A 23,220-nucleotide genomic window follows, 5' to 3' on the forward strand; every position below is an offset into this window, starting at 1 on the left:
AAATGTTGTCACTGATAAGTTGCAACAAGTTCTGGAATATTTTGTGTTTTGCCAGAATATTGTACAACTTCTCTCTTTTTGCAAGATAAAGCATCACTGGGAACTGTTCGGATGAAGAATGTTTGCTGAAGATAATGTGCTGTTAGGAGCACAACCTAACATGTTCTAGGGAGATAGAATGGTACCACTGATTCTATCCCCTTATCTACTCCAGGCTCCTTCATCCCCTCCCTTCCTCTTCTCCTTAACCTCTCACTCTCCTCTAGCTCTTTTCCCAACAATGCAAACTTACTTTAGTGTCTCTCATGTTAAAAATCCTTGACCCCACTTGCCTCTCCATCTGCCATCCTACTTTTCTTCTTCCTTTTTATCTCTAAGCTCACTGAAAGCACTGTTTGCATTTGTAGACCTCTTCTGCAATTGCATACTGAACACGCTACAGTTCAGGTTCCACCCCTCACACTCAACTAGAACTGCTCTATTAAAAATCTCTAGTGGCACTTTAGTCATGTCTCACAACCAGTACTCCATCCTCATCCTCCTAGACATGTCAGCTGTCTTCAACACAGTCCACCACTACACTCTTCTTGAAATTTTGTCCTACCTTGCCTTCTGTTACTCCGTACTTTCTCAGTTTTCCTCCTTCCTCTCTAATTTCTCCATCAGTGTGCTCCTTGGATGATCCTCCTCCTCCTTTCAGCTTTCTATTTCTTTGCTCCACATATGTCCTAACAAAGCTCCAGATGTTGATATCCCATATTCTTCTCCACAAACAAAGTTGCATGGGATATTAATTTTAGGATGAACACCAATAATTCTGTCCTTTCTATGTTTGTTTCCTCTCTCTCTACTGAAGGTAGGGTGTGTGCATGCATACATGTGCCTCTCTTCTAACAAGATCTGTGAAGGATGCAGAAGGAAACTATTACTTTCATTATTTATGTATCACCAAAACAATGCAAGATGATTTACATAAATAAAAAGAAAGAGTAGCTTCTCTCAGTATCCAAAGTATAGCCAGAATGTTACCAAAAACAAACAAACAAACCCCCCACAAATCCAGGAAAGCAAAAGGCCAATAGAAGAAAGTACGAAAGTCCATATTACATAAACAATTTGGGAAAACACACTATTTTGTTCTCATTCATTTTAAAATAAATTAGACATAAAATATATTTTACTTTGCTTGTTATCTCTTTAGAAAAGAAACTTCAACTTTTACAGCCACCTCAATTTACTATTAAGATAGCAAATGTAAATCTGTGAATATTAAAGGTCATTATATTATTTGTGATACTCCATCACTATGTTCTCTTTAATGTTTCCCCCCCAATGCTGATGTGAACCCTGGGATACCATGTATTGAAAGTGTTCACAACTGTGTATTTTGCTATTAATGGGAAATACAGAATATCAAACTACAGTAAAACTCCATTAGTCTGGCATCCAATGCTCCAGGACTCCTGATGGTCCGGCACCATCAGGAACCCGGAAGTGCTGGGGCAGCCGGACAGGCTTCCCCCATTCAGCTGCTGCTGAAACTGACCAGCAGCTGAATCGGGGAAGCCGGAAGCAGAGCAGCTGGGGTGCTGCCGGGTTGGTCCCACAGCGCTGAAGGACGGCGCTGCGGGACCAACCCGGCATGAGTCCAGCTGCTCTGCCTCAGGGGTCCCCGATTCGGCTGCTGCTGAAACAGATCAGCGGCTGATTCCAGGGCAGAGCTGCTCTGACCGGGCTTCCTGGAATCAGCCGCTGATCTGTTTCAGCAGCGGCTGAATCGGGGACCCCTGGGGCAGAGCAGCTGGGGTCCTGCCGGGTTGGTCCCGCAGTGCCGTCCTTTGGCGCTGTGGGACCAACCCGGCAGCACTCCAGCTGCTCTGCCCCAGGCGTTCCCAAGAGCAGCTGGGGTGCTGCCCGGTTGGACCCGCAGCCCCAAGGGGCAGCGCTACAGGACCAACCAGGCAGTACCCCAGCTGCTCTGTCCCAGGCGTCCCCAAGAGCAGCTGGAGACCTGCTGGGTTGGTGCCATAGTGCCGCCCCTCGGCGCTGCAGGACCAACCAGGCAGCACCCCAGCTGCTCTATTGCAGGCATCCCCGATTCAGCTGCTGCTGAAACTGACTAGCAGCGGCTGAATCAGGGACTCCTGGGGCAGAGCCGGACTATCGTAAGGGGGGGCTATGAGGGGCCTGGGGTGGCATCCGCTCCCACCCCACTCCAGACCCCTCATAGCCCCCCTTCTGATAGTTCGGCATATCTGATAATCCGGCACCCCCTGGGTCCTAAAGGTGCCGGATTATCGGAAGTTTACTGTAATATGGTTTGATATACCTCTTATATTTGTTTTTAAGATGGTCATTTTTCAAGGATCTTAAAAATTCTTATTCTGACTGAAACCGTATACATTTGACTTCTAACCCAGAGTACACATTGCAAAGGAAGGAAACAGGGATGATGGAGCACAACTATTTACAATAATCTCAAAAGATTAATACACTACTAGCATGCGAAGCTAAAGTTGAACAAACTAACACACAGCTATTAGAGTCACTGGTAACCTACTTGCAGTTTCGCATACTAGATACTTTACAGACAGTCATTGGAAAATTCACTGGAAAAAAAAAACCCACACCACATCACCATAATTACATGTCTTATGTTCCACCGTAACTGTTCAGTAAAATTTATGGAGTAGGTTATGAGTGTTGAAGACACTCAGTCAGCGTCTCCATACCAATGGAGTTGGTGGGCAGCACTGATGAATTCTGATGAGAAATACTTTGTCTAATCTCAAACTAATTAATTCAGAAAATTAACATTCAGACGTGTTTCATGTTATTTGGGTTAACTGTGCATTATCTGGCTGCTTGGCTGCTACTACCTATCTCAGAAGTGGTTGACCTTCATGTATTTTATATGTAGCTAGCGTTATACTATTATAATTGGGCCTACAAATGTATCCTAATTGTGAGCTCAACACTGGGAAAATGGATGTAAGTTTACAAAATGGTTAAGTAATCTGTTACAATAAATGCTGATGATAAAAATGCAAAAGGAAGATAAAAACTGAATTAGTCCATAGTAAAAGGCCTACTGATACAACTTAACGACTCTTAAGATCATGTCTCAAACAAAAGAAGTGTGGGACTGGAAATCAATGAACCAAAATTTAAAGTCCTTAAAAGAAGAGATTGTAAGGAGAAAAATCAATGAATTGCAAGTGCAACAACTGTTGACTGAAAGAAGAAGGCACAAGCTTCATCATCATGTCTGCTACTTCTACTGTCTCTGGGATCCGCACATCTACAGTAGGTCCACTGCTCCCTGATCTAAGATTGCTTATACATTTCCAGTTATCACCTTTAGGACTGACAGGTTTTTTGTCCCAGGATCAAGCCCAGTATTCAATTATTCTGTGGTTGGGAAACCTGCTGTGCACAGATGCAGCACTCACACTATAAGAACTCCTGCAATTTGCAATTATAGTTTTTAATTAATTTACCAGGAACATAAGAATGGCCGTACTGGGTCAGACCAAAGGTCCATCTAGCCCAGTACCCTGTCTGCTGACAGTGGCCAGCACAAGGTGCCCCAGAGAGGGTGGACCGAAGACAATGATCAAGCAATTTGTCTCCTGCCATCCCTCTCCAGCCTCTGACAAACAGAGGCCAGGGACACCAATTCTATCCCCTGGCTAATAGCCTTTTATAGACCTAACCTCAATGAAATTATCTAGCTTTTCTTTAAACTATATGTTATAGTCCTAGCCTTCACAGCCTCCTTTGGCAAGGTGTTCCACAGGTTGACTACAAGCTGCGTGAAGAAGAACTTTCTTTTATTAGTTTTAAGCCTGCTACCCATTAATTTCATTTGGTGTCCTCTAGTTCTTCTACTATGGGAACAAATAAATAACGTTTCTTTATCCGCCCTCTCCACACCACTCGTGATTTTATATATCTCTATCATATCCGCCCTCAGTCTCCTCTTTTCTAAACTGAAAAGTCCCAGTCGCTTTAGCCTCTCCTCATATGGGACCCATTCCAAACCCCTAATCATTTTAGTTGCCCTTTTCTGAACCCTTTCCAAGGCCAAAATATCTTTTTTGAGGTGAGGAGACCACATCTGTACACAGTATTCAAGATCTGGGCATACCATAGTTTTATACAGGGGCAGTAAGATATTCTGTGTCTTATTTTCTATCACTTTCTTAATAATTCCTAGCATCCAATTTGCCTTTTTGACCGCCGCTGCACACTGTGCGGAAGTTTTCAGAGAACTATCCACGATAACTCCAAGATCTCTTTCCTGATTTGTCATAGCCAAATTAGTCCCCATCATACTGTACATATAGTTGGGGTTATTTTTCCCCGATGTGCATTACTTTACACTTAACCACATTAAATTTCATTTGCCATTTTGTTGCCCAATCACTCAGTTTGGTGAGATCTTTTTGGAGTCCCTCACAGTCTGCTTCTGTCTTGACTATCCTAAACAGTTTGGTATCATCCGCAAACTTTACCACCTCACTGCTTACCCCTTTCTCCAGATCATTTATGAATAAGTTGAAAAGGATTGGTCCCAGGACTGACCCTTGGGGGGCACCACTAGTTACCCATCTCCATTCTGAAAATTTACCATTTATTCCTACCCATGTAATTTACACAAGAGCCTTTGGTGATGGACCTTGTCAAAGGCTTTCTGAAAATCTAAGTATACTATATCTACTGGATTCCCCTTGTCTGCATTTTTGTTAACCCCTTCAAAGAACTCTAATAGATTAGTAAGACATGATATCCCTTTACAGAAACATGTTGACTTTTGTCCAACAAATTATGTTCTTCTACATGCCTCACAATTTTATTCTTTACTATTGTTTCGACTAATTTGCCCGGTACTGAAGTTAGACTTACCGGTCTGTAATTGCCAGGATCGCTTCAAGAGCCCTTTTTAAATATTGGTGTCACGTTGGCTAAATTCCAGTCATTAGGTACGGAAGCTGATTTAAAGGATAGGTTACAAACCACAGATAATAGTTCAGCAATTTCCCATTTGAGTTCTTTTAGAACCCTTGGATGAATGCCATCCGATCCAGGAGATCTGTTAACATTAAGTTTTTCTATTTGTTCCAAAACCTCCTCTAATGACACTTCAATCCGGGACAGTTCCTCAGATTCATCACCCACAAAGGACGGTGCAGATCTGGGAATTTCCCTAACATCCTCAGCCATGAAGACTGAAGCCAAGAAATCATTTAGTTTATAGCTTTATCATCCTTGATTGCTCCTTTTATATCTCGATTGTCTAGGGGACCCACAGGTTTTTTAGCAGGCTTCCTGCTTCTAATGTACTTAAAAAACATTTTGTTATTTCTTTTTGAGTTTTTGGCTAGCTGTTCCTCAAAATCTTATTTTGCTTTTCTTATTACATTTTTACGCTTGATTTGACAGTGTTTATGTTCCTTTCTATTTATCTCACTAGGATTGGACTTCCACTTCTTAAAAGATGCCTTTTTGTCCCTCACTGCTTCTTTTACATGGTGGTTAAGCCACGGTGACTCTTTTTAGGTCTCTTCCCTCTTCTAAATGTTTTCTACAACAAAAGACAAAGGGGACAAAGAATGTTGTTAAAATAGACTTATAAATGTGTTAACTTTCTCCCTTTCTCTTCTGAATCTTTCATATAAAGGCAAAAAGATGTTTAATGGGGTGTTTGTTATGATACTAAGCAGACTGAGGTCTCCATATACGAAACCCCAGAGAATGTTTGGAAATTTCCAGATCATGTTAACACCTTTGACTCAATGGGCCCATTTAATTAAAATTAGGATTACAATAGTTTATAAAGACATGTTAGAATAAAAGGAAATAAATAAAAAAGTAAAATATTTTAAAATGGATATTAGGTGGGCCAATAGGAAAGTGTTTCTAGTTACTACACTATAGCTGACAAGTGTCTATGTTAACAAGTACACACACATGCTTCATTCCCTGTTAGTCTGAGAAACTAAAAGTATGAATGCTCATCAAAATTGTAGAAGTGGGTGGGTAACAGGACACTCAAAGCAGAGAGAATGACATTCCAGAGATAAATTAGATATGCTCCAGAAACTGAAAATTAACTTCTATTTGGAAGAAAAAAATCTGTCATTGCTCCCACATTCCCTGCAATAACACTATTTTTAATAGTAAGCATCCAAAATATGTTTGCCAAGTTTGTGATGCATCAGATAATATGCAGTTTTGTCTGTGTAAATAATGCTTTTTTTAAATGAAGTATTTTTGTATATTACTATCATTTATGTCTGGCTTATCCAAGTGTGGATTCAAAATGGAAAATATGTTCTTGTCTTATATGAACATTTCTTATTTTGTTACTTAGTTCATGTTATGCACATTTTGCAATAAGTGAGTAAAAATAGTCAGGGAAGGAAAAACTTAAGGAATATTTCCTTACAGATTTATTTAGAAAGATATTACTAAATTCAGGTCACTACTGTCAGAAGCTGTATTAACCAGCAACTGGTCAAGTTTTCAGTTTCTCCTAAACCCATGATTAAGACTCATTTTTCTTCTACTCATGAATTCTACCCATGCTGCCAAAGAAGTTGTTATTTATCTATCGAAGTGCACTGTTAAAAATGGCTCGACTACTTTAGAGATCTCCAATAACTAAGTTGATATCTACCCACTGAGTCTTTAAATACATTATTTCCCTTTTACTAATTGATAACAAACAGTAACAGTATGATACAGTCTTAGTAAAATTCTGAGTGCATTTTAAAAACATGTTGATGATTTTTCTTACATCCAACTACAACCAGAATTTCTTTTTGGTTTAGGATTTGGATAAGATATTATTACTGCTTCAAACTGGCAAGAGTCAGATTCTGGAATATAGACTTGGTCTGTTTTTAATACTACATCACTGCTGAATGTACACCATTGGTCCGCCATCAATACAGCACTTTCTTCTGACATCCTGTGTGGGGAAGAAAGATTCCATTTTAAGAAATTGTGGACATGACTGCTTCTGAGAACGATATATTATCGGCCTAAATGAGGAATTTTAGAATTCACTGGTTAAATGAACAGAAAGATTATTTCCTTTAAGGCTGTACCACAATATGGAAACAATGGTGTCCTCCAAAAAGGAACTAAACTATTTTATTTAAGAAGTTACTCCAAAACTTGGTTCAGACTTAAAATAAAAGTAATGGGTTGGGTTCTCTGGTGGTGTAAGCTGACATAGCTTCCTTTAAACTAATGAAAGTATTTTTATTTACATCATTTTAGGACTGAGCACCAAAAAAAAAAAAAAAAAAAAGCTTCTATTAATGAAGTTGATCCATATTACCAATAAGAGCATTTTTGTAGGTGAAGCAGGAAGCCCACTTCCTGTCAGTAAAACCAGCCAATACTGGTGTTTGTTACACAATTATTTTGACAGACCAATAGAAGGGAGCCACCTTGTCTAAGTGGTGTCTGGGTGATGCTGCTGCTCCTTCCTCTGAAATGCAGCCTCCTGTACTGTGGGCCTCACCCTATAATCACACAAAATGTATGAATGCCTGTGTATTTTTGTAAGCCATCTATTTATGTCAGTTTTCTCACATGTAATACTGGTATAATATGTTTACTTCCCTGCTACCCAAGGATGTTGTAAGGATTCATTAAGTTCTAAGTTTGTGATGTACTTTGAAGAAAGTATCAATTATTACTAGCTCTAGGGCAGTGATCTGTTCTTTAAGCCCTTGAAAAGTATAACCACAAATTCAAATTAATGCTACTGTATTTTTGCCCACTTCATCAGTTCATAGTGAATAATTCAGAGAAACAGATGACTTACACTATTTCTCTTTATCCATCTTCCAGATTGTCAGTGGTTGATACTGATCTCTCAGTTAATGGAGGCACAGCTATTAATGAACAATACAGCTTCAGAAAGGCAAATGTCAATTGCCCAGCAGTCTTGTGTCATTATTTCATATTAGTTTAAAAAGAAGCATTATATGTATGTTCACAAGAGCAACAGCATCATTGGTTTGCTAAGGCTTGCTGTTAGTGTACTAACTGAACATATTTATTTCAGTATTCTCTGAATACTGAAAAACACTTTCATAAACAGCCTTCAACTTGACAGATATCATTCAAGTCACCAGGGCCTGATGAAATGCATCCTAGAATACTCAAGGAGCTGATAGGTATCTGAGGCTTTAGTTAACATCTTTGAAAAATAATGGAAGTTAGGAGAGATTCCAGAAGACTGGAATAGGGCAAATATAGTGTCCATCTATAAAAAAGGGAAATAAGAAAAACCCAGGAAATTGCAAACAAGTCAGTTTAACTTCTGTGCCAGGGAAGAAAATGGAGCAAGTAATTAAGGAATTCATCTGCAAACATCTGGAAGATAAGGTGATAGGTAATAGCCAGGATTAATTTGTAAAGAACAAATCATGTAAAACCAATCTGATAAGCTTTCTTTGATAAGATAACAGGTCTTGTGGATAAGGGGAGGCAGTGGACGCGGTATACTTAGACTTTAGTAAGGCATTTTACATGGTCTCACATGACCTTCTTATCAATAAACTAGGGAAATACAATCTAGGTGGGTGCATAACTGGCTGCATAACCATTCTTAAAGAGTAGTTATTAACAGTTCACGGTCATGCTAGAACTGCATAATAAGTGGGGTTCCGCAAGGGTCTGTTTTGGGACCAGTTCAGTTCAATATCTTCATCAATTATTTAGATGATAGCACAGAGAGTACGATTTATTAAGTTTGCAGGTGAGACCAAGCTGGGAGAGGTTGCAAATGCTTCAGAGGATAGGGTCAAAATTCAGGATAAACTGGAGAAATGGTCTTAGGTAAATAGGATGAAATTTAATAAAGTATCTCAAAGTATCCCACTTAGGAAGGAACAATCAGTTTCATACATACAGAATGGCAAATGATTGTCTAGGAAAGAGTATTGCTGAAAGGGCTTTAGGGGTTCTAGTGGACCACAAGTTAAATATGAGTCAACAGTGTGACACTGTTGCAAAAAAAGCAAACATGATTCTGGGATGCATTAACTGTACAGGAGTGTTGTGAGTAAGACACGAGAAGTGATTCTTCTGCTCTAATCTGTGCTGATTAGGCCTCAACTGGAGTACTGTGTCCAGTTCTGGGCATCACATTTCAAGAAAGATGTGGAGAAATTGGGGAAGGACCAGAAAACAGCAACAAAATTGATTAAAGGTTTAGAAATCATAACCTGTGAGGGGAAGACTGAAAGAATTGGCTTGTTTAGTTTAGAAAAGAGAAGACTGTGAGGGGACATGATAGTGGTTTTCAAGTATCTAAAAGGGTGTCAGAAGGAAGAGGAAGAAAAATAGTTCTCCTTGGCCTCTGAGGATAGGACAAGTGATGGGCTTAAATTGCAGCAAGGGAGGTTTAGGTTGGACATTAGGAAAAACTTCCTAACTGTCAGGGTGGTTAAACATTGGAATAAATTGCTTAGGGAGGTTGTAGAATCTCTATCACTGGAAATATTTAAGAGCAGGTTGGATAGACATCTATCAGGGATGATCTAGATCATGGTTTCCCAATCTATGGGTCGGGACCCAAATATGGGTTGCCATTATATTTCAAAAGGGTCGCCAGGTGTCTCCCCAGGTGGCTCTTAAGGAGCCATTCATACATTTTTTGAATTGCCCAGGGTCACCAAGTCTTCCTGAATTGTCAAAATAGGTCCCCATCTGGAAAAGGTTGGGAATCTCTGATATAGATGGTCTTGCCATGAGAGCAGGGGACTGAATTTAATGATCTCTCGAGGTCTCTTCTATTTCTAGTATTTTATGATTCTATCATTGTTTTCATCTTTCATCTTGACCAAATGTTTTAAATTCATTTTCCCTATCCATATTCACCCTCATACTTACACATCTATTTTCATTCTATATCTAAAAGCTCCACATAGCTCTTAATATATCATTTTCTTGTATTGCTACCACTTCTGTAACAATTTACTGAAGACAAAAAGATTAAAGAACAACCTCCTAAAAATTAAATAAAATGCCCAGTACGCCTCCCAGATATAACCCATTAGATATTGAACCTACAGCAGTAAGATATACTGAAGCCATTCTTTATGTTACATATTTTACTTGCACTTCTCCTCACGTAACAACTCTGCTATACAGAACTACTGGGACTAATGCCATCTGAGAGTTTTGATATAGTGAGTAATAAATACCAGCAGAGATTTATATACTATGGGGGTTTATTTTCTGTACATATTTCAGTTAATGTACTACTCAATGTCTCCTATTAAATTTCTTGTTACAATGATATAGAAATTATACCATTTCACGTTTATTTAACAAACAAATTATTCTATTTCATTTTCTTCCACATTTATATTGCCTGACTTTGTATTTCAATGACCCTGTTCATAAGAACTGCTTGGAACTATTCCATTTGAATATTGCATTCTTTACACAAAAGTGCAGATGATGCTCTTCCAACTCAAAGACTGCTTTTCACAGTTAATATACTTTCCTTAAATCACACATAAATGGACAGTTCTGAGTGATTCAATAAGGAACATTTGTAGTTCTAGTATGTAAAAAAGGTCACCATATTCAATAATCCAGAAAAAAATTGAAAACATTATTTAAAAGATGGCACTTCAGATACTGCAGGGCTGCACTCTCTCAATTGCCAATATGTTACATAAATTTTCTTGCTCTTATTCTTGGTATTCAGTTAAAACAAATGTAGGTTTATCATGGTAACCTTTGCTTTACATAGCATAAATAGCACTTTTAAAATACAAAATACCTTTTTTCTTAAATGATTTGTCACACCAAATTCTAGTACATAACATTAATTTATGTTTTGAAAAGGTGACCCACAAAATTTACCTTAAAAACCATCAGAAAGATTATAGTTGTATGCATCCAGTGGACAGCCACAAGAAGCAGATATTCAGATATAACTTTAGCTATATTTTTAAGACTGGGTCTCTAGAAGAAACACCTGCTGGCTTCTACTATATTGCAACATGCTAGTGTAGCACCAACAGGGAGAACTGAACCTAGGACCTCTGGAACACAGTGTATGAGCCACTACCTCATGAGCTAAAAGCCAGCTGATTCTCAGCAAAGGCTGTAAAGCAAACTAATTCTCTCTCTCTCTGTACCTGGTCCAAGTGCCACTAGATCAGGGGTGGCCAATAATTTTAAAAAGAGAGTCACTTGAGAAATTTCTGAAGTGGTCCTGGCCCACCCCAAAAGGGGTACAGCCTTGGATAAAAGGAGCAGGGCCAGGAGACTTCTTGTGCTCCCCCCCCCACCTTGATTGGCCTGGAGTAGGACAAGAAGTCTTCTTCTTTTTCCCCCACCCTTCCCCCAATTGTGGCCTCTTGTGCAGCAGCAGGGAGCCTGGGGAGGTCTCTCTGGAGGGAGAGGCCAAGGGTGCCGCTATTTCAGTGATTCTCAACCTTTCTGACCTGTGGACCGCCTGGCAAAATGTAAACCTTTCCACAGACCACCAGTTGCTAATTGAAACTCACCATTAATTACATAATTACACCTGAGCCATTTTGCTAGTGCTGCAGCTGGGGAGAATGGTTTAATCTAAATTATTAAACAGATTAAGCATTTTAACTCAAATGTTATTTATCAAACTTCATTTTAAATAATGTAAAATCTTAATTTATGTCCAACACAAAAGGTTTCAATGTTTTCTTTCTTTATGGCAGGTGTGGGGAACATTTTTGGGGTTGGGGGCCACTGACCCACAAAAAAAAATCAGTGGGGAACCACACAAGTGAAAGCAAAAAAACTCCTCCCAAAACCCCCAAATCTCACTGAGGTGGCCCCCAACTGAGACACTTCATTCCTCTGGTGCTCCAGCCCCAAGGGGTGAGGGGAAGTGACATGGATGAGGTTAAGGTCTTTGCATAGGTCAGATTTACTTTTCTGGTGGATTTTATAGATCACCCCTTAAATTCTGCAGTGAGGACAAAAATGAGGGGTTCAGTGTGTGGGACAAGGCTGCCAGTGAGTGGGATAGGGATGGGGTGCAGGATCTGGGAGGGAGGTGGGGGTAGAAGCGGGAGAGGTTGCAAGGTCTGGGTAGGAGGTAGGGTGCAGAAGCAGACTGGGAGTAGTTATCTGGCCAGGGGGAGTGAGCAGGAGCATGGGAGGGTGCAGTGTGTGGTCAGGAGGGAGGGTGCAGGAGCAACTGTGGATGCAGGAACAGGGTGGAGGTAGGGTGTCTGGCCAGGAGGGAGGGGTCATAGTCTTGCCAGGAGGAAGGATGCAGGAGCAGACTGGAAGCAGGGGTTGGACTTCCCTGGTCCATCACCCTCAGAACCTGACTGGTCATGGATGACAGAAGATCAGGGGAGAGCATTTCAGGCCCCCTGATCTCGCCCTACCTCCCCCTGGGCTTCCTGGTGCCATGCCCAGTAGCCCAGCTGAGCCAAGTGGGTCCACGATATACTAACATCTAGACTAGACAGTTTCTACACGTAAGAGTAAACTGAAAGTCAGTAAAATACTATATGAAAGCTAGACATAAAAAACTCAAGTCAGTTCACAACATATGTAGTTGAGGTAAGTTTAACATGTTGAACTCACCTACACATCTAACACAGTAAATGCACTCCAGAAGGCAGGTGGTGAAAACTGATAAGTAGCAGCATCTTTTCCAGAGGTTCAAGAAAAAGCCCACATAACACACTGCCACAGGCAAAGCCAGTTGAGGGGAAAGAATCTGATTAGCAGGACTCTGTAAAATTAGCCCTCCAAAAGAGACAACATAACTCAACACAAACTTGAAAGTAAAGGTCTTAATTAAAGACACTCTTTTTTTCCAGAAATGGTTGTTCATTGCTGGTCTCCAAGAAGACTGTCACAGTAATTTACTGAACTCTTATTGAATGAAAAGCTAGTGAAACCTAACCAAAATGCCATAGAAGTATGTAAAACATGATAGAATTTCTGCTTTTATCAGACATTGTGTTTCCCCTCAAAGTGCCCCCCCTACACCTAAAACAAGTGACACAGTAAGTGAATGTCTGAGGGCAAGCGAACCCAGCAGTATTCTCACAAAGATGGGACATGTGCAAAAATCTTTGCACCTCATCTGCTCCTGCTTTCCAAAACTGCTAAATCAGATGTGTGTGTGACTCCAAAACCACTCTGAGTGTATATCTGGTATCTGCTTTGACCATACTTTACTCCCAATACACAAAATTCCCGCAGAAACAAAAGCTCCTTTCCAAAAGGTTCTCATTGATATAAACCTGATTCTGGTAATCCTCATCATCCCCCTTAAATTCCTCAGAAAATTTAAGATTACATTTCCCATATATACTCTTTTACAGGGGGGAAAATATTTGACTGGGAAAGTGATGAAAGGGGAGAAACATGTGTCCAAGTTACTCTAACAAGGCATTTCAAAGCTCAGAATTTTTTTGAAGTGCTTTTCTCTATGAAAACAGTTGTGGTTTTTTAGAATGTTGTTTGACCTATAAGCTGTAATTAGTTTTAGTCATTTGATTTCAATATTTGTGTCTATATGGAAATTTTAAGAGAAACTGGGATTTCAAACTTCCTTTCAACCTTATATACCCTATGGGCTGGAACCTGAGCACTTTTCATCACAGGCTAGCAGAGTTTAAAATTTTGTCAGTGGTCTGTCAAAATGTTTGTTGATCATGAGATGCTGTCAAACGAATTCAAGAGATCTCCTGGCTTTGGTAGAATTTCAGTAGCTCAAAATACAGAGGCTATTGTCTAAATCCAAGGTCCTATTTGTAGGAAGAAAACAAATAGGTCAAATTGAAAATGTGAGGTATAGGATACTACAGAGCAGTGACTTCTAAAAATCACCAGGGATCACAATACATAACCAACTGAATATGACTTCCCATTATGGCAAAAAGGGCTAACACCATCTTTGGATGTACAAATAGATGAATATCAAACAAGAACAGGAACCTATTTATATAGCATTGATGATTTTACTACTAGAATACAATGCCCTGTTCTGGTGTCAAAAAGGAGGCTAACATTGGAAAGCATTCAAAGCAGCACTAGAGAAAATACCTGATAGTGAGAAACTTAAGTCACTCATTCATTTAGCTTATCAAAGGGCATGAGGCAACTTGAACATATATATAAGTAACTAGAAGCAGTGAAAAGATTTCTAGATTTCTCAGCGAGATCACAGAATCGTAACAAATGCTGGGTGCTGAAACTAAAAACAAACACACACAAAAACCCTAACATGAAATAAAGAGAAAAACTTAAAAAATAAAATAAAGACAGTGAAGGTAAATGATCATTTTAACAGTGTTGAATGGTATAGTAGATTTTCCATTACTTGATGTATTCAGATGAAAAAGGATGCCTTCCTGAGATTTGTTTTAGTTCAAACACAAATTATCAAGTTCAAAACAGGAATTGGTGGGTGAAATTCAACAAGATGAGTCATGCAGGAAGTCAGATTAGATCATCATAACAGTCCCTTCTGGAATTATAATCCATGCATATTTGATTTAAACACCACAATGTCTTGTGCTTAATTAACATGTATTGTTTTTTAATTCCACACCTGTAGTTATAGCAAAATATTCTACTACAAGAAGATGCAGTAACTTTGTATTTATAAATTCTTCTAAAAACATATAAATGAAAAATCTTTAGGATGTAGAGGAGAAATTATCAGGTTGATTTTTAATCAAGAGGAAGGGGTTTTTTTCCTACTTTTACAAATTAGATTTCTTTAGCTTTTAAAACCAGTTTAATTTCCAATAATCAAAATGCCGTTGTCTTATTTCTTTGTCATTGACACTAGGTGTATATAGCTGCTCATCTATTACCCAGAACTATGTTCTCAAATTATACTGCACTTACTGGTTAGGACTATGAACTTTTATGTTTCTTTGCATCAGTATTACAACAATATAATGTGACAACACATTTTTCTTTGAAGAGAAAAGCGAGACTCAGAAACAGAATGTATGCACTCTACCACTTCTCTAAAGTAACTAACTTGCTCTCCTGAATCTCAGCACTTTTTTTTTTTTTTTTTTTTAAAGTCCAACAGTTATGGTTGGGGAAAAAAAGCCCTCAAAAATGTAAACTCTATGTAACCAAATCAGGGACAAGACAAAGAGCTCATAACAATGGCTCTTAAGAAATGTGAACCATACCTATAATGCCTATAATAACTTAAATAATTAACCATGTTGACATTTTAATTCCCCGTGTAAGAAGAAAGATGGTGAATCAGAATATCATAGAGTTTACTGCAAGTTAAGCCCCATTTTGGCATACTAGAGGAGTTCGAGTGGTATCACTACTTATTTTTTCTTCTTGATCAAGGACTATCTGCACAATCTACTAAGAATAGCATCTCACTTTGGCAACTCATATGGGCAGAGCTTTGAAAAAGCACCACTTTTTCTCTTCCTACTTTGACCCAAAGGATGGGAAATAATGATGCTTTTAACGTTGCAGATTAAATTATCCAGCAAGATTAATGACTTTAATAGAGAGGTCTCCAGTACAGCCATGTTTAAAAAGCATACATCAGCAACACCAAGAGCAAGTGTCTCCTGGCACTTGGAGGACAGAGATCATAAGGCAGCAAAGAGACTCCCTTTCCCACACATATGCAATGAATAGACTTCTACCCTCCACCAGTGTTCTGCCCTGTTATGATAGCTAAGCATTCTGGAGTTAAGATGCAGCTCACCATCCCACATAGTTACCTTGAGAAGATGGGAACTAACATCTCAGTCTGGGGAAGACTTATGAAGTTTATCTATGATATTCTGATCAAAGACAAAGGCTAAGTTTCCTTTCCAAACTGTAAAGGATTTGTTTACAGGCAGTCTCCGGGTTACATGGATCCGACTTACATCGGATCCCTACTTACAAACGGGGTGAGGCAACCCTGCACTAGCTGCTTCCCCCCAGCAGACCAGGAAGATGCGGAGCGGCTTTTCTCAGCAGACACCTCAGCTTGAGAATAAAGGACTGAGGGAAGTGAGGTGTGGGAGAATAAAACTGAGCACTGGAGAAATGTTTGGCTAGAGTTTCCCCTACAATATGTACCAGTTCCGACTTACATACAAATTCAACTTAAGAACAAACCTACAGTCCCTGTCTTGTACGTAACCCGGGGACTGCCTGTATTTTAGATTTAGTTATGGTAAGCATCTTTGCTTTTTTCATGTATGGGAATTGGGCAAGGTTCTCTCTCTCTCTTTTTTTTTGGCTTAAATTTTACATTGAAATTATATTTTTAATAAATGCCTAAAGGCTCTTGTAGATGGGCATGAAATAATATAGCTGGACTGCCCTATCTCAGCACTGTCGAGACCTGACTGATCCTTAAAGGAATTTGCATTACAAGAGGAGGTGAATGCTGGCCCAACTGCAGCCATCAGCCTGCCACTCAGGTTCTCCTTCCGCCACCAGCCACAGCTCTTACTTTTCCCTCCTGGCCACCAACCCCGCTGTTGGCCCTAGCCAGGCTCTGCACCCAGCCCTAACTGGGCTCCCAACTATTGGCCCCCCTGCTTCCAGGCCAGCTACCCCTCAAACTTGGCCAGCCTCCCAGCTGCTGGCCCGCTGGCCAGTGACTCAACTCCATTCCCAGATCTTGGTTCCTCTGACTCCCAGCCATTCTCCACTCCCAGATATCAGGGCTCTCTGATCCAGCTGGATCATGACTATTGCCAGACCAGAGAGTCCTGAACCAGGGAGGTTTAATGATGATCATTAAGGGTACAGCCTTGTCACAGAATCCATGACTTTCTGGGACTTCCAGGACTTCTTACAGGGCAGAGCAGGAGCAGCTCTCAGTCCTTGGGACAGCTGGAGCAATGGCTGTAGTCTCAACCAGCAGCCAGGGTTGGGTTAGTCTCCTCTATCACCACCTACCCCTCCCAGATTATTTTAAGTAAAAATCAGGTGTAAGTTGTGCGCTTCTGTGAATTTGTTTTTATTGCTCACAATCTATCCCTCACTTCTACTAAAAATACCCGTGACAGAATCTTAAACTTAATTATCATCATTCTTTCTCCATTAACACTAATGGATTTTACATGAGTAAAGTAGAAACAGCTAAACAGAGTTAGTCACATCTTCGACTAATGGGTCTTGTGTTTCAATAGCAAATACCTGCAAAATTCCATACACACAGCTCAGAATTCCAAAAGAAGTTTTTAAAATATTTTGATGCAGTCACAAACTCCAAAAAAGCAACAATTTTATTTCTATTTTGCAATCATTATAATGCTACAGCTGGCTCAAAATTATATGCCCAAAGGAGTGCTCCCTGATAATTTAAATTCTTATATTTCCTCAATAGTTTTTCTAGAAGTGCTATCTGCAACAATGAGTCATCTACTGCAGCACAACATCCTATTCTTTTCATGCCTCTGCAGCCCTTTAAAAGGAAAAGTACTATTTTTTTAATAAAAGACATAATTCCAGGCATTGCATGGCTTCAAACAATAATTAATCACAGTTTATCATGCTTAATTAAACTAAATGTATATGAGACAGTAGAAAGTTTGGCTATTTTATATGCATCTTAAAAATAAAGTACTTTCTGAAGATGTATACATTAACTTGCTTAGCATTCCCTGTCAACAATCTATCATACTATCTTTGCCCAGGAAATGGAAAGAAAACCATGCTGTGAAAACTATACAATGAACTACATTCGAATAGTTTTCCTGAACTAACTTTAGTGTTGTCAGTCTCAGAGGGGTAGCCGTGTTAGTCTCTAACTGTAAAAGCAACGAGTGGCACCTTTGAGACTAACAAATTTATTAGGCCATGAGCATTCTTGGATAAAATCCACTTCATCAGATGAGCTGGAGTGGAAATTACAGAGTCTGGGGTATATGCAACAGCAAAAACTTCCCAGTCAATAGTAGGACCAGTGTTAATGAAGCTAATTAAGTCAGGGTAGGTGTGTCTCATTCACATAATTTTGAGTGGAAATGTGAATATCAAAGGTGGGGAAATTGCTTTTGTAATGTGTTAACCAGTTAGGATATTTATTCAAGCGTAAGTTGATAGTGTTGAAGTTATATAAGCTACAATATCAGGGGCTCATATACATGCACATCCACTAATTCGATATTTGCCATCAAGTGCCATCAATGCTCCTCTACTATATACAGTAAAACTCCAATAGTCCAGCATCCAATTGTCCAGCACTCTCGATAGTCCGGCATCAAAATGGCAAGAGCCTAGTGCAGGGGTGGCCAACCCGAGGCTCCTGAAGGAAAAAAACTGCAGTTCCTGACAGAACCGGGACAGAACCCAGAATCTCTCAGGTCAGCCACTCTCATGGCCGAGCCGCTGTGAGCCTCATGCGTGCTCACGGCCCACACCTTTCCACTCACGGCCCCCAGCGCACTGCGTCGTACCCTGCACATGCATGGCAGGTTGCACACAACGTTCCAGCCTGCACATGCTAGCAGCCAGCCGCTGAGCGCAGGCAGCTGCTTCAGGACCTGGACATAAGGTTGGTGGGGAATGATGCCTGGCTCTGGAGAAGGAGAGGGGCACCAGGGGAGAGGAGAGAGAGGAGCAGTGTGCATGGCTTCCCAGATGCGGCGCAGCAGTTCTGGTTCCGGAACCCGAGCATAAGGTTGGGAGGGGGATTTGGTTACAGCAGGGAGGGGAGGTGTTTGGCTCTGGGGATGGGAACGGGGGGAGGGGAAGGGAATTGGGTTGCACATGGCATCTCAGCCAGCTCATGCTCAAAGCCAGCCTGGCGCTCAGCGCACGTGCCCCAATGCCTGGAGGGAGACACAGGGCTGTACCGGCAGCTCCAGGACCGAAGAATTAGGTTAGAGCAGAGGGAGGGGGATTGGGTTGGGAGTATGCCCCCTTATAGTACCTCCTGATAATCTGGCATATCCAATAATCTGGCATCACCTACATCCCAAAGGTGCCGGGTTATCGGAAGTCTACTGTATATTGGCTAAAGCGGACAGTCTCCTTTCAAAGGATAAATGGACACAAATCAGACATCAGGAATGGTCAAACACACAAATCTGTAGGGGAACATTTTTAACCTGCCTGAACACTCAATAATGGATTTAAAAGTAGCCATCCTTCTACAACAGAATTTTATCACCAGATTACAGAAGGAGACAGCTGAACTGGAGTTCATTTACAAGTTCAACATTATCAATTTAGGTTGAATAAAGATCTTAACTGGTCAACACACTACAAAGGTAATTTCTCTGTCTTTGATAGTCACATCTCAAGATCAAATGCTGTAAATGAGACACATCCAACCCTGATTTAATTAGCTTCATTAACACAGGTCCTATAATTGACAGGAAACTTCTTTTGCTGATATATATACCCCACATTCTGTAATTTCCACTTGGCTCATCTGATGAAGAGGATTTTACTCGTGAAAGTGTATGACCTGTTAGTCTGAGGTGCCACAGGACTTTTCATTGTTTTTAGTGTCATAAATATTGCAACGTAAATAGGGGTTTGTGCACTGCATGCATTCTACTTCCTTTCTGTTTGGCATTGGTACAATTGCTTGAAATAGCAATTCAAGGGCTAGATCTTTGTAATGTGAGCCTCCTGAACAACCTTTCCTCCCTCACTGGAGCAAATGGGTATATCTTGATGTATCCAATTGTAGCCTATATAAACTAATGTGTTAAGGCACAGGTGAAGTTTTAATTTTAAGAGTGTCATTTTCCTTATGTGAATTTCCTTATTCACAAACGCACCACTGTGAATATTTTACTATTGAAAACAGAAAACAATTAGGCTTCAAGAATTCAGTATATAAAACAAATATAATCTAAATAACATTAATCAGATAACACAATTTAATGTAATTTTAAAGTTATAATCACTTATTTTGCTCAATATTTTAGACTCTTCCTGTAGGAGTCTATGGCTCTGTCTGTTTTCAGAGGAGGAGAAAATTTTACCTGTTTTTTTTTTTATAAAATTAGTAATGTTATAATAAAAATTAATTTTCTCTGTGTGTATTGTGCAAATGGACAGGGACAATACATTATTCTCACCTGCTTAGGAGTCACCCCAGGCATGCGAATATCCAGTGCAACATCTGTTAGACCAAGCGAAATCACTGGCCTGTTGTTTCCAAGGCATTCACTGGAAAAAGATCTAGTAGTATCTTTATACCTTAACAAAAAAAAAAAAATCCCAATTTACTGATCAAGAATTTGTATTTTTATATTACCGTAAAAAGTTGTTTCCATAAACGAGAACTATCAGTAGTTAGTAAGGGAACTAGACACCCAGTTTCTCTGCATGTAATTTGGGAGTCTAATTCCCTTATGATAGTTTGAAAAATGTTAGTGAATATATTGAAGGTTTTCATGGGACTTAAAATAAACTGAACTATGAAGTACTAGCAAAAAAAAAGTTTACTGCTAAAATAAGCGTTTCATATTAAGTACAGTTTAAGGTAGACATACATGGTTATTTTTCCTTAATAGGCCAAAATATATGTTCTCAGCTGAGGGAAAATGGTAACTTTTTTTAAGTTCATATTTTATATAGAATTCAATTTATACAAGATTTTAAAAACTTTCTGATTTTAGATTCCAGAGATATTATTTGATTATAATTAAATACGTCTCATATCTCCCCTAGGTATCTTCCAACTACATACCAGCAAAGTAACTTAGTATATAGGGGTTAGGGGGTTTGCAGTGAGTGCTACACATAACCAAAGAAATAAAATAAATATTCAGCTTGTTATTAACAGGATTGCATGTCAAAAACATTAAATGTAAAGTAAATTCTAAATACATCAATTCATAAATGAGATCTGGTAAGCTGTGTACTCCTCCCCCCCATATAAAATGCTATGTTTTCTGATGTGCTAAGACTGTGGATTTTCCCCATATACAAGATCCCTAGTTACAAATTAGTTGAAACTATTTATGAAGTAGTAGCCGATTAGCTAGTAAGCTCATGGAGTCATGTACAACATATATAGCATTAAGTGCACTAGTGGAACTATACACAAATCTGTTATTTTTTTATTATTATTTAATCACATCGTATTGCTAAGGAAATACTAAATTGTTCTTTGAAATAGTGTCATATTTCAAAGAGCAATATAATGGTTCACCCACAGGTTCTTTTTCAATACTCCAAAATACAACAAAAGAATGTCTTTCCAAACTAGGCAAAGGATCTCATTTAAAAGGAGGCTAGCTACATAAAAATGTGTCTTCTCTGTAAATAATTTTAGCTAATACATACTTTTTAATCTTTATAGCACTTGCATCAAAGTGAAAGCATCACTAAGCGACATGCATTGAAAATACCAAACAATGTTTTCTGCTTAACCCACCTCTTAAAGACAGAAAGTGGGTTTCTAAAACCCAAACAGCTATTTTGAAAAACAAGCATCAGTATTAGCAGGTTATTAATGAGGCCAGCCATGTCCACCCTGCTGTTCCTGGACCGATTAAGGGAGCAGAAAAAGGGTAGTGCAGCTCTGTCGGTTGTGTTCTTGACAGTCAGGCAGCAGCAGCTCACTTCGTTATTTTGTGTTCTGCAGGCATCTTACAGCTTTTGACACATCATCTGTCTTGGAAGGTAAACCAGGAAGGTGGATGATGTTAGGCTGTCTTTATTATTAGTTGCAAAAAATAAATCAGTCGAAGACTCTCCCTTAGCATAGAGGCTAAATTGTACTTTTGTCCAGTTAGGAGGTGAAGCAAGTGGTATTTCTGATGCTTTCCTCCTGATGTATTGTTAAACCTGCAGGTTACTTATCAGTCCACAGTGACAGAGGCTCTGAGAGGCATCACACAAACCAACGTCAGTCATCCTTCAGAACCTGTAAAAATAGAAGCAGATAAAGGATGACTAACACATTACAGCATTAGACCTCAGCAAATCCCTGTTGAAGCTTTTTAATACATTAGTACTTTCATAAGCTTTAGCCCAACCCAGTGAAGAATGCACCAAGTCTCTTACAGCCCTTCAATCATCATAAATGCACAAAACCTCTTACAATTCCTACATGATATATTGGGAAAGTTATTCAAATGTAAGATGGCTAAGTAGCACATGAGAAGAGAAATAAATAGTGCTTAGGACCCAGCAGTATATGAGATAAGGAAGATACCTTTAAAGGACAAAGCATGTTTACACACACACAAATACATTCAGTATATTGGGGGGAAATATAAATGACATACATCAAGGCTTGCAAGTAATACTGTAAATGAAGAAGAAATTATTTATTATAATGAAAAAAATGCATCTATTTTAAAATTCAAATAATAAAATTATTCAAACTTCAATAAAATATTTTTATACAATTATAGCAAAATGGCATATTGTTTATTCAATATATCATTGAAATAATATCCATACAGAAGTACACATTACTTAAGTGTTTATACTTCAGGTACTGTAATTAACAATTACCTATGAATAGAGACAGAATTTTAATTGAAAATCATTTAAAGGAAATAATTTAACAAGCATGTGATAGCAGAACATGATATTTCAACTACAGTTTGCACCTCTGAAAACTGGCATTCTCTGGTCTTTCGTCTCTGGACCATAGATGCTCCTGGACCAGAGAGCCCAGGAGCATAATTGCAGGAAGGCCAGCAGGCTCTGGGGGATGCAGGGGCTGGCTGGCAGACTGGCTGGAGGCAGTGCAGGGCCTGGGTTTGAACTCCATAGCAGCTCACGGCAACATGGGGCTGGAGGCCCATGACAACCTTCAACAGTGCGGGGCTGAAGCCAGAGTCTACATCACTCCGGCTAGCACATTCTCTCATTTGGGACCGTTCTGGTCCCGAGGGTGCTGGACCTGTGAGGTTCAACCTATACTAAATAGGTATTTCAGCCTTTTGTAAATTAGAGAAACTTAAGCTATTATTACCTTTCACTGCTCTAAAACTATTGGAAGACCCAAAGTAAATAGATTTTAAAAAGAATCAGGGGAGTTTATGGAGGACAGATCCAGAAATGGCTATTACCTAGGATGGTCATGGATGCAACCATGCTCAGAGTATCCATAAGCTTCTGACTGACTGCCAGATGCTGGGACTGCATGATGGGATCGATCACTTGATGACTGCCCTGTTCTGTACATTCCCTTTGAAGCACCTGACACCAGCTGCTTTAGAAAGACAGGATATTGGGCTAGACAGATCATTG

General features: G+C 39.5%; 1 protein-coding gene across 5 annotated transcripts in view; it reads right to left on the minus strand.

The window, feature by feature from the left end:
• The window catches only part of PAM (peptidylglycine alpha-amidating monooxygenase), a 262,884-nt gene that overhangs the window by 138,236 nt on the left and 101,428 nt on the right, over positions 1 to 23,220 (minus strand). For all 5 annotated transcript variants that reach the window (XM_075932068.1, XM_075932066.1, XM_075932070.1 and 2 more), the window contains exons 2-3: positions 21,389 to 21,880; positions 20,085 to 20,205 (exon numbers count right to left, since the gene is read on the minus strand). In XM_075932068.1, the coding sequence (XP_075788183.1) occupies positions 20,085 to 20,205; positions 21,389 to 21,480 (213 nt within the window). In that variant the 5' untranslated portion in view covers positions 21,481 to 21,880. The remainder of the gene's footprint in view (positions 1 to 20,084; positions 20,206 to 21,388; positions 21,881 to 23,220) is intronic.

This window comes from Pelodiscus sinensis, chromosome 6, assembly GCF_049634645.1.
Source record: "Pelodiscus sinensis isolate JC-2024 chromosome 6, ASM4963464v1, whole genome shotgun sequence".
NCBI classification, from domain to species: Eukaryota; Metazoa; Chordata; order Testudines; family Trionychidae; genus Pelodiscus; species Pelodiscus sinensis.